General features: G+C 37.0%; 1 protein-coding gene across 5 annotated transcripts; it reads left to right on the top strand.

The window, feature by feature from the left end:
- The first annotated feature begins 7,473 nt into the window (after positions 1–7,473).
- Positions 7,474–11,272, top strand: LOC106305260. 5 transcript variants are annotated; one of them, XM_013741637.1, is made up of 11 exons: positions 7,474–7,544; positions 7,769–8,211; positions 8,631–8,729; positions 9,370–9,470; positions 9,559–9,630; positions 9,702–9,792; positions 10,313–10,393; positions 10,509–10,571; positions 10,695–10,817; positions 10,885–10,923; positions 11,029–11,272. In XM_013741637.1, exons 2-11 carry the CDS (start codon positions 7,837–7,839, stop codon positions 11,170–11,172), a joined length of 1,188 nt encoding a protein of 395 aa, XP_013597091.1. In that variant the 5' UTR covers positions 7,474–7,544; positions 7,769–7,836; the 3' UTR covers positions 11,173–11,272. The 5 variants fall into 5 exon arrangements, with proteins under 5 accessions (XP_013597091.1, XP_013597094.1, XP_013597095.1 ...); XM_013741638.1 differs by having other exon boundaries at positions 7,480–7,573; XM_013741639.1 differs by lacking the exon at positions 7,474–7,544 and adding an exon at positions 7,573–7,586.
- Positions 11,273–13,284: the final 2,012 nt, after the last annotated feature.

Below are 13,284 nucleotides of genomic sequence, written 5' to 3'. Positions count from 1 at the left end.
TAATCTCTATATGGTATCAGAGCATACGCTCCTAACCAAAACCTAAAAATTCTTTCATGCCTCCATCACCATGAGTTCTTCAAACACCACCAACGAAGTCATCTCCCTCAACAATACCAACTCCTTGCTGAACATCAACATGTCCAACGTTGCTAAACTCACAAGCACCAACTACTTAATGTGGAGCTTGCAGGTTCATGCTTTACTTGATGGGTATGCGCTTGCAAGTCACCTTGAATCTGACACTGTGATCCCACCCGCTACACTTACCACAGCTGATGTTGAAGTCCCTAATACTGACTATGTTCGCTGGAGCAGACAGGACAGGTTGATCTACAGTGCCTTATTAGGTGCTATCTCACCCTCGATTCAACCAACGGTGTCTCGAACAACCAAAGCGTATGAGATCTGGGAGAAGTTGGCGGCTACATACGCAAAACCAAGTAGAGGCCATATCAAGCAACTCCGGGATCAACTCAAGAACTACACCAAAGGTGACAAGACCATTGATGAATACTTGCAAGGTGTGATGTCTAAACTTGATCAACTTGCTATCCTTGGGAAGCCGTATGATCATGAAGATCAAGTGGAGCTAATTCTTGATGGACTCCCGGATGATTACAAAACGGTTGTGGACCAAATTGAAGGCAAAGATACGCCTCCAAGCATCACTGAAGTCCATGAACGTTTACTGAACCATGAAGCTAAGCTCCTTGCAAATCGTTCCTCCACATCAACTGTCATTCCCACCACCGCTAATGCAGTTCAACATCGCCAACAAAACTCCTACACTCGCAACAACTACAACAACAAGAAGCCAAACAACAACCCCAATGATAACTACCAGCAGCCGGCAAACCGGAACGAGCAACGCCAGTTCAAACCGTACCTAGGCAAGTGCCAACTATGTCAGACACAAGGACATAGTGCCCGCAGATGCCCGCAGTTCCAGGCTCAGCAACAACACCAGCTCGGCCCACAAAACCAGAGTCCTTTCAGGCCATCGCAACCGAAGGCCAACCTTGCAGTCAATGCGCCATACTCAGCCACGAACTGGCTCCTTGACTGTGGTGCTACACACCACCTCACCTCTGACCTCAACAACCTCTCGCTTCACACGCCATATCAAGGAGGTGATGATGTGCTCATAGCATATGGTTCGTCTTTACAGATTTCACATACGGGTTCTTCTAAACTTTCCACTACTACTCGTGATATATCTTTAAATAACATCTTGTGTGTGCCGAATGTTGCCAAGAACCTCATATCAGTATACAAATTGTGTAATGCTAATGGAGTTTCTGTTGAATTCTTCCCTGCATCTTTTCAGGTGAAGGAACTCAGCACGGGGGTCCCGTTACTCCAAGGCAAGACTAGGAATCAGCTGTATGAGTGGCCGGTTTCACCTAGTCAAGCAACGGCTCTGGTCACATCATCAAATCCCAAAACATCTCTGTTCTCGTGGCATTCAAGACTTGGCCACCCTTCTTTTTCTATTTTAAACACTATTGTTTCCCGCTTTTCTCTACCCCTTTGTTCTGCAACTCAAACTCATTGAATACATTTTCAGCGACTTATGGTCCTCACCAATAACCTCCATTGATAATTTTTGCTACTATGTGGTATTCATTGACCACTACTCGCGATATACATGGCTGTACCCCCTTAAAAAGAAATCTCAGGTTAAAGATGTATTCATTGCCTACAAGAGCCTGGTGGAAAATAAGTTCCAAACGAAGATAGGGACTCTGTTTTCAGACAACGGTGGAGAATTTATAGCATTAAGAAGCTTCCTGTCTGAGAATAGCATTGCTCACCTCACCTCACCGCCTCATACACCTCAACATAATGGCATATCGGAACGAAAGCACCGTCATGTTGTGGAGACAGGACTCACCCTCCTCTCTACGGCTTCAATTCCTAGGGAGTATTGGACATATGCATTCACAGCAGCTGTCTATCTCATTAACCGCCTCTTATCACCAACAATTGCTATGGAATCACCTTATCAAAGACTCTTTGGAGTTGCACCAAATTATGAGAAGCTGCGAGTCTTTGGTTGTCTGTGTTTTCCTTGGTTACGGCCATACAACACACACAAACTACAGCCTCGATCTACAAGATATGTCTTCCTTGGATATTCAACAACACAAAGCGCCTACTACTGTCTTGATGTCTCTACTGATCGAATTTACACGTCCCGGCACGTTCAGTTTGTAGAAACAGAGTTCCCCTTCCTCTCCATGACCAAGAAACAACAGTCTCAACATCAAAGCCCTGTAGAACCGACCTCATTCATACCTCCAGTAACCACTATACCGATAACATCAACGGGACCCACGGCTGAGGATCTTCACCATCATCCTCATCATCAGCCTGCACCGCAACCAGACACTCAGGTATTACCTTCTAACTCTGATGCTACTTCTTCTGCCTCTTCCTCCGAGCCCACTGCTCATTCTGAAAATGAGTTGATACCCACGACTCAGCCTCCCGTGTTGCTTACTGATCCCACTGCTCAACCACAAAATGAGTCGACACCCACGACTCAGACTTTAGCCACCAATAACCAACCACCTACCCTGCCTCCCCAATCCAATGAACCACAAATAACACAACCTGAACCAGTACAAAACATCCACAAAATGCAAACTCGAGACCGCAACCAGACACTCAGGTATTACCTTCTAACTCTGATGCTACTTCATCGGCTTGTCGCCATTCTTCTTGTTTCATTGCTTGAATGATTGTTGTTGGTTCTGGTTGGTCTATTTTTCGACCTGCAACAGTAAGAGTAAGTTTCTGGATAGGTTTTGTAATTTGATTTTTGGATAGGTGTTGGTTCTGGTTGGTCTATCTATTGCTGAGTTTGATGCTCATATTGTTAATCACACATGGGATCTCGAGCCAGCCGATGAAGCTCAGAATGTTATAGACTGCAAATGGCTCTTCACAACAAAGTACTTACCGAACGGCCAGGTTGAGAGACATAAAGGTCGTCTTTGTGCCAAAGGTTACACGCAGAGACATGGCATAGACTACTCCGAGACTTTCAGCCCAGTTATCAAGACGACCACAATACGTCTGGTAATAGAAGTTGCGGTTACGCGCTCTTGGCCTATCAAACAACTGGGTGTAAACAAGGTGATCTCTCTGAGGTAGTGTACATGCGACAACCCCCTGCCTTTCTAGATAAAGATCGGCCCAATCATGTATGTCGCCTACGGAAACCGATCTACGGCCTCAAACAAGCTCCACGCTCCTGGTATTTGTCTCTCAACCAACACCTGCTCAGTTCTGGTTTCACCAACTCCACGTCGGATGCCTCTTTGTTCATACACTGCCGCGGACCGATCATTACATATGTTCTCATCTATGTAGATGACATCCTGGTCACGGGTAATGATGCTGCCTTCGTCGACCAGGTCTTACAAATGTTTGCAGCTAGGTACTCTATCAAAGATCCCACAGATCTTCACTACTTTCTTGGCATCCAAGCAACTCGTACAAAGCATGGGATGCACCTAATGCAACAGAAATACATCAATGATCTTCTCCGTAAGACCAACATGTCAGATGCAAAGCCATTTTCAACCCCATTACAATCAACGCCGAAACTCACACTCAAAGGCGGGTCTCCTCTCGATGATGGGTCGCAATATCGCTCGGTTGTAGGCAGCTTACAATACCTATCATTCACTAGGCCAGATATCTCCTATGCCGTCAACAGATTATCCCAGTTCATGCACCAGCCAACAATGGATAACTGGCAAGCCGCAAAACGTGTCCTTCGATACCTTGCCGGTACTAGAACTCATGGTATATTCATGCGCAAGACAACTCCTATGCAGTTACATGCGTTCTCGGATGCGGATTGGGCTGGTGACACAGATGATTATATATCTAATAATGGTTATATCATCTACTTGGGTCATAATCCGATATCATGGTCTTCAGAGAAACAGAATGGAGTTGCTCGATCATCAACAGAGGCGGAGTATCGTGCAGTCGCCAACACGGCTTCAGAGGTAATATGGTTATGTTCTCTACTCTCTGAGCTTCGAATTGACCTCCCCTCTCCACCGATTTTATATTGTGACAATGTCGGAGCTACGTACTTATGTGCAAACCCGGTTTTTCATTCTCGAATGAAGCACATTGCTCTTGATTATCACTTTACCAGAAACATGATCCAAGCAGGGAAGCTACGGGTAGCACACGTCTCTACACGGGATCAGCTTGCAGACACTTTGACAAAGCCACTTCCGCGAAATCAATTTCAGATAACTTGTTCCAAGATTGGAGTGACTGCAGCCCCTCCATCTTGAGGGGGCGTATTGAGGATATTAGAGTATAACTAAAGGACTTGTATTGTAAATACTCTACCCTAGTATTCTCTTCTCATACTTGTATAAATACCGTGTACAGACTCTAACATGATATATACTTTCCATAATCTCTATATGATATAAGGTACCTAACAAAACTCCCTTAGACTTAAAATAGTCGCTGTCGATCTCAACGATCCAGAGAGTTTTTAAACCAGCTATCGAAGGATGCAAAGCCATGTTCCACGTGGCACATCTCATGGATCCAAACAGCAACGAGACCATAACAAAACACACCCTACAAGGTCTTATAAGGATACTGAAGTCAGTCGTGTCTGGATGCTAAAACCGTGAAACATTTTTTCTACGGCGTCGGAAACGGTGCTGGAGGAAACGGAGGAGGAGTAGATGAGAGTGTTTAGAGCGACGTGGAAGTGTTTAGGAATCGGAAGCAGAAAGGTGCTGGAGGAAACGGAGGAGGAGTAGATGAGAGTGTTTAGAGCGACATGGAAGTGTTTAGGAATCGGAAGCAGAAGAGAGTGAATAGCTCTTATGCTGTGTCAAAAATAGCCGCGGAGACGGTGGCGCTTGAGTTCGGCGGGAAAAATGGATTGAAGGTTGTGACGCTCGTGATCTCTCTCGTCGTGGAACCTTTTATATCTCCGTCGTTGCCTTCATCCGCCTTCATCTCTCTTGCCAAGATTTTTGGTACTTAATTCTCGTATCTAATAAATTTCTTAAACAATAGAGCTTTAAAAAATCGATATTCACCGAATGGTAGAAAGTTTCATTACATAGTTTTATTTTGTTAGTAAAATATTTCATAACAAGTGTTATAAGGATAAGTTTCAAATTATGTCTGGAATCTTGGTTAGTTATTTAAAAAAATTACAACATGCAACTGTATTAATTTTAACCAAAATATGTGTGTAGCCTTGTTAAAATCTCTCATATATTAGTTGAGTATCTTTTGAAAAAATGCAACTTCAATTTTGTATTAATTAAATTTTAGATTTGCTGAGGTGTTAATCCCTTAAGTCTTATTATTGCTGATATGGTATCATTAGAAAAAGTTTGCAAACTTAGACCAACCTTTTATTTTCTAGAAAAATTTATTAACCTCTTTTTATTAACCTCACATATAATAAACTCACATCTATCTTTATGAATAACAATTATTTTTGGTAAGACGCATTAAAAAAAAATATTTTTTTCCCTACGTCACTAAACAAAATATATAAGCATCAATAATAAGTTGGATATCATGTACAAAATTATTACTCCCTATGTTTCATTATAAGTGTCGTTTTAGGTTTCGGCACACAGATTAAGAAAACAATTAATTTTGTACATTTCCTATAAAAAAACAATATTACCTATACGTACCTAACCATATTTCAACCAATAGAAAAATAAATTTTGCATTGAAAATCGAAAACGACACTTATTTTGTAACGAAAAAAATTCTCTAAAACGACACTTAATATGAAACGGAGGGAGTATGTTTGTATGTTAAACATAACATAAGCATCAATTTAGGCAGGTCGTTCGATGAATAGCTAGGTTAAGCCACAATAATCTCACTTCTAACCTTCCTAACCTTACAATGATCATAAAGATGAATGTGTAAGTGTTCTTATACATCCTAAGCTTGAAATATTTCTAACTGTTTGTTTACATGAATGATTTTCTAAATTCTAACTGTTTGTTTATTCCTCTCTTTAAGTTGGACAAAACAAAATAATGGACGGGTGATCATTATAAGAACATTACAATCTGGTACATATTAATTGCATAACCGGCTCAGATAAAAAGATAACCCAAAAATGTGGTGAAGTTTCTATTTTGGCTGATTTTCAAGAAACTATCTGTTTATGGAAAGAAAATCATTCGTGAAAGATAACTTTTTCTAAACGTTTCTAATGTCTTTGTAGCCAAGACTATGTGTTAATTAATACTATTATTACTCTATAATAATAACAAACTAGATCTTGACGCACGTGTGTTTGATTTAATTTGTAAGAACATTATAAATTCATAACTAATTGGTAATTGTTGGATTTTAAAAATTATGGTCCCGTTATATATTATTGTTTCTATTATTGTATTTGTAATACGAATAAAGGAATACTAATACATTAATATATTATTTTTTTATTTCATTGTTTATTTGATATTGTAACCCAAATATTATAGTTATTTCTAGTATTGTACATCTAATTCTATTTCGGTGGTCCATAAAAAAAATTAGAAAGAAGGTGGTCTACTCAATCGATTAGCTCCTTTGTATTATATTTTTTATATATATTGAAAACAATTTTATAATGGTTATTGGAAAATACATTCGTAAAAATCAATTTTTGAATACATGTATATTTTTGAATCAATTTTTGTTTTGAATTTTGTTTAATGATTAATTTAGAAAAAAATATGTTTGTAGTTAATTAGATTGGACCAGTTGCACAAAAAAGTAATTAGATTGAGTCATTTTCGTATATTTTAAATCTGGTCCATTTTTATAATATAAGCCCATTATTTTTTTTTAATATATTTCTCCAAACAATACTATAACTTTTTTAACTGCTATCTATGTTGTCAAACAAAAATTTAAAGTATTTATACTTTAATAAGATATATTGAAACTTTTTTTTTGTCATCAATATTAGTATTGTAAATTACTTTCCTTTATTGCCACGTCACTTGATATATGGTTCATGAATATTTTGGTTTATAGATATAATCTCATTTAAAATATATAAGGTAACTATAGTGGATCTCTAAAATCTTGCAATTACCAGATTTTTTTGCTTCTTATTGATTTATGATTATAATCTACATATCTTTGGAGTTATATCACAAACATTCGTTTGCATATGTGACTAGATAGAATATGGTGCTGTTTAACAATAAAACTATTCACTTGTTTAAGAGATACAAATCTATTTTTAATTCAATACATATTAAATGCAATTAAAAATTGTATTTTATAATATTACAAAGTTCATCTATCATTAATTTATAACTAGCAAAATAAATGTTAATAAGAGCAATAAACAAAATTACTAAATATGAAACATTTTTGTTCTACACAGAATAGTATAAATATACATAATAGTACAAAAATTATATTTTATAACAGTAGAATAATCTTTATTCATCCTCGCTTGTTATTATATCATATCTTGGGTCACAAGAATACTCTTCATCAGCATCTAGGTTGTCAATTTGGAGATTTCACACTTCTGGTGTGATGCATTTGTATTGTTATTCTTCTTGTTTTGTTTTGTTGGGACGCTTGAAAAAGTTTTTAAGGATAAGTCTTGATTAGTTTTCAATATTGCATCATGTGTAGTCTTGCGCTTGTTCTCCGTATCTCTGTGGTTTCCTATGGAATAGTTTTGATATTCAAAAATGGGTTTTGTTTTTCAATGTAACTTTAGGTTTCAACCGGTTCTAACTGCCAAGTGGAAGAAACTTGTTCCTACTTGTGTTTGAGTTTGTTTATGAGATGAAGGCCATTAGAGGGTGGCGTCTAGGCAGAACAAGTCATATGCCTGGTGCTCATCACCGTGCTCGTACAGAGAAGCCAGTATGGATCATCGCAGTGGTTTCGTTGATAATAATGTTTGTAATTGGTGCTTACATGTTCCCTCATCATAGCAAAGCTGCTTGTTATATGCTTTCGTCTAAAGGTTGCAAGGGACTTACTGATTGGCTTCCAACCTCGCCGAGGAAGTTTTCTTATGACGAGATCACAGCTCGTGTAGTGACTAGGGAAGTCTTGAGCTCCCCTCTTGTTATAAAAAAGAGTTCTAAGATTGCATTTATGTTCTTAACTCCGGGTACATTGCCTTTTGAAAAGTTATGGGATCTCTTTTTCCGGGTAAACTATATCTCTTCCCCGCATGTTGTGTTAGATGTTTCTTATGGTACTTATGATAAAAAGTGTTGAGATCCAACGTCAAAAGTTTAAACGGACCAACATTAATATATAAAATATTTGATTTAATTCAGTTATCGGTAATTAATTTAAACTTAAATAATCGTGAAATAAATATGGTATCAGAGTCTCGTTTGTTGATTCTAATTAGGTAATTGAGAAAGTTCTATTATCAGTTCCAAAGTAAGATTTGGTTCAAGATGAATTAATGAGAATCATCATCTTAAAGCGCCATGTATTTGTCTAGAATAATACATCGCATTTAGGCCTTATGAACTTGCAATTATTTAGTATATCTGCGTTTATTTGATTTTTGCTCAAATGATTTAGTATCTCTGCGTTTATCTCTTCTCCACACACAGGGTCATGAGGGGAAATTATCTGTGTATATCCATGCATCAAAGGATACGCCGGTTCACACCAGTCGTTACTTTATTAACCGTGATATTCCAAGTGATGAGGTCTTTCTCTGATGTCTATATCTGTACATATCATGTCACCTCTCTATGGTCTGGAATGACCAATCATGAACTTCTCTTGCTTTTGTATTAATTTTTATGTGGTAACAGAATCATATACAAGATACTTTATAAATTAACATTTCAAAAACTAATTTCAAACTAGACCAATATAAAATATAATACAATTTAAATAAAATAATAAAATCACAAAACTAAAAAACTCTTAAGTAACAATACGATCCCATTACAAAAATAAATTAAAAATTAGTATATATATAATATATAAATGTTATATAATCATAACCAAAATATTTATTGTTTATCTTTTGTTTAAAATGAAATTCATCCCTACCTTTTGTCTAAAACGCATTTATGTTCTATGATCCATATTTAAAATATATAAAATATATATCAAATAATCAAATAAGAAGTGAAAATTTAAATTTAAGTTTAATTAATATATAATATCTTGAAATCAAATGTTATCTTTTAATATAAATGTATAATTTTTTAAAAAACTAACAACTATATAAATTAATAAATTATTATAATCTAAGTCTGAAAGCTGTCATAGAGTACAATAACTTTATAAATTGATGACCAGAGTCAATCATTGTATTTTACTATATGTTTTCTGAAGGTGGTCTGGGGTACAATATCAATGATTGATGCTGAAAGGCGTTTGTTGGCCAATGCTCTTAGAGATCCTGAGAATCAGCAATTTGTTTTACTCTCTGATAGGTAAATCTCAAAAGAACTTTATTTCTCTTCTCACTGACTATGAGGTTCCACTAAGTAACCAACTTGAAAGTGTTTCTTGCTATTGTAGTTGTGTGCCACTTCGAAGTTTTGAATACATGTACAACTATATGATGTTCAGCAATGTCAGCTATGTTGACTGGTAAAGTCCTGCAATATCAGAACTGTAGCCAGCATCTCTCTACTAATATATAATTTTCTCTTACTCTTCAGCTTTTACGATCCTGGTCGACATGGAACCGGCAGGCATACGGATCACATGTTGCCGGAAATTCCAAAAGAAGATTTTAGAAAGGGTTCACAGGTAATTGCTGATCTTCATATCCTCAAAATGCATGCAAGATCACTAATCTACAAGGACTCATATATTACCCAAAAAAAAAAACTGAAATACTTGAATATTTATCATCCAAAATATCTGAAATAATATAGTTGTCTTATATTTTTCTTATCTGACCAATCGAAATTACCCGATATTTTATCCAAAAATTCTAAATTATCCAATAATTATTCAAAACCTGATATTTTACCTGAATTATTTAAAATTGTTCAAAATAAATCGAATTGGGTTCAAAATCTTCTCGAGTATTAGCTGATTCTCAATCTTAATATTCGAACCAAACTGACACTCAAAAGGCCAAATTTTATAAGTACTTGAACGTTTCATATATATATATATATCCAAAAGAATCAAAGAGCAAAAAAACTGATCCGAACTGTACACCTAGTAGTCTAGGACTAACCAATATCATCAGTTTTACACACTATATCTGCATATTTTGAGAAAGACCTTTAACATGAGAGAGTTTCAACAATCTGTGTAGTGGTTCTCCATTAAGCGTCAGCATGCAGTAATAACTGCAGCAGACAGTTTATACTACTCAAAATTCCGGGACTACTGTGGGGTGAGTAACGACCTCGCCATTAAAATAGATGTTTCATAGTTTCTTTTGTCGATTATATATATGTATTGGTTATTAGACAAATTAATGGGAAAGGTCTTTGTTTATTTTTCTTCAGCCAGGTGTAGAGAGTAACAAGTACTGCATTGCGGATGAACATTACCTGCCAACACTATTCCATGTAAGAATATGTTCTGACTCTTTAAGAATATGTTCTGACTCTTTAGCTAAAAAGAAAATGTTCCATTCTTTTGTATTTTATTTATCTATAATATATACATTGGTGTAATAAATCTCTCATCAGATGCTTGATCCTGGTGGCATTGCGAACTGGACTCTGACATATGTTGATTGGTCTGAGAAAAAGTGGCATCCAAAAACATACATGCCCGAAGACATCACACACGAGTTACTGATGAACCTCATGGTATTATCACTAAACTGCTAATAGTCTCTTAAAAATATTCACTGACTACCTTATGATTCATTTGCAGTCCATTGACGCAGTTTCACACGTAACAAGTGAAAAAACGGTACCGCTTTAAAACCAGTCAATCTCCACTTGTAATCAGCTATAAATTTAACATTAGACAAAATTATAGTCCTCTTTTTTTCTATTTTGTTGTCTTCAAACACAGGGTGTAGTAACATGGACACAATGCATGTGGAATGAAATCAAAAGACCTAGCTATATCTTTGGAAGGGAGTTTCATGCACATACTCTTGATAAACTGATCGACGTTTTCTCAAACTACACAACCATACTGCATAAACCTCACTAGAAGATGTAACTCGTTTCAAAGTCGTTTAAAGAGCAGAAAATATTGTTGTGATCCTGAGAAGCATAGGAAGTGTTTGGTTCATTTGATCATGATATATCTCACTGGCTTTAAAAGTGTAGTTCTATATCAAAAACTAATTATAAAAATTGCTATGAAGCATTTTCCATTTCTCAAACTCTCTAGAACTAGATTCTTATTACTGACTGCATATTACAAAAAAAAATATTCAAACCAAACCGAAACCAAAAGAACCAAATTTCATAAGTACTCGAACGGTTCACATATCTCTCTAACTAATATCATCAGTATTACACATTATATCTGCAAAATTTTGAGAAGCACCTTTAACATGACAGAGTTTCAATAATTTGTGCAGTGGTTTTCCATGAAGCCTCAGCATGCAGTTATAACTGCGGCAGACAGTCTATACTACTCAAAATTCCGGGACTACTGTGGGGTGAGTAACGACCTTACCATCAAATTAGATGTTTCATCCTTTCTTTTGTCGATTATATATATGTAGTGGTTATTAGACAAATTAAGAGGAAAAGTCTTGTTTATTTTTCTTCAGCCAGGTGTAGAGAGTAACAAGTACTGCATTGCGGATGAACATTGCCTGCCAACACTCTTCCATGTAAGAAAATGTTCTTACTCTTTAGCTAAAAAAAAATGAAAATGTTATATTCTTTTGTATTTTATTTATCTATAATATATACATTGGTGTAATAAATCACTCATCAGATGCTTGATCCTGGTGGCATTGCGAACTGGACTCTGACATATGTTGATTGGTCTGAGAAAAAGTGGCATCTTAAAACATACATGCCCGAAGACATCACACACGAGTTACTGAAGAACCTCATAGTATTAATCACTAAACTGTTAATAGTCTCTTAAAAATATTCACCGACTACCTTATTGAGAAGTTCTATAATCGATAATATGTTATGTGTTATTCATTCATGACTCAAAGTCTCTTTATATACAAGCCATAAGATCCAATTCTATCAACACTAGGAAAGCTAATATAATCATAATAAGAAAATATAATCTAATAGATAAGTATGATATAGATATATCTTAATCCCCCCCCCCCCCCCCCCCTCAAGTTGGAGCGTATAGGTTTCGAATGCCCAACTTGTAGATAAAAATGTTGAATTCCTTCCGTCCTAGTGCCTTTTTCAGTATATCAGCCAATTGCTCGGCTGAGGTAACATGTTTCGTTGAGATCGTTCCTTTGATGATATGGTTGCGTATGAAATGACACTCTGCTTCTACATGTTTCGTTCTTTCGTGAAAAACCGGGTTGGAGCTAAGATATATCGCTGACTGATTATCACATTGTAGTGTCATTGGGGTAGTATGATTGATGCCGAAATCAGAGAGAAAACCTTTAACCCATAGGAGTTCTTTAAGTACTTCAGTCATTGCATGATATTATGCTTCAGTCGAGGGCAAAGAGACTGTGTCTTGTTTTTGTGATTTCCAGGAGACGATAGATGTGCCGAATTGTACTAGCCATCCGGTGACAGACCGGCGAGACCCAGGGCAGCCACCCCAATCAGAATCCGACCAGCCTGTGACGTGAATAGGTGAAGCTGTGTGAAGCATGATTCATTGGCCGATCGTACCTTTTTTTTTTTTGTCGGCTACCCAAATAAGCTAGATGAAGTGGTGGCAGACGAGCCGATTCTCTGAGGAGCATCTCCGTCTGTCCGGGTCTGATCTATATGGAAAAAAATATATCCTCGACTCCTTGCTTCTTTTGCAAGCGCATCCGCCCGACCATTCTTACTCCTAGGAATATGAGACAACCTCACATCCTCAAAGTATTCCTGTAGTCTCTGGATCACCTCGATCTCTCCTGTAAAAGTTGGCCAATCCATCGGGTTAGTAGTCATATCCACTAGGTCTGAGCAGTCTGTCTCGAACCGTATCGAGGTTATCCTCATGTCTCTCATACATGAGGTTGCCCAAAGTAAACCTTCCATCTCAGCATGCAGAGCTGAGAGACTCCTGTTGCACGCCCATAGTCCGAAGTGTTCTGAGCCCATCTGATCCTTCAGACTCCACCCTAAGCCACTTACGCTGCCATTATTGATACATGATGCA

The sequence above is a fragment of the Brassica oleracea genome, chromosome C7, assembly GCF_000695525.1.
Source record: "Brassica oleracea var. oleracea cultivar TO1000 chromosome C7, BOL, whole genome shotgun sequence".
Classification (NCBI taxonomy): domain Eukaryota; kingdom Viridiplantae; phylum Streptophyta; class Magnoliopsida; order Brassicales; family Brassicaceae; genus Brassica; species Brassica oleracea.
Note: the sequence above shows the minus strand (reverse complement) of the source record. Positions and strands in the feature narration are given on the sequence as shown.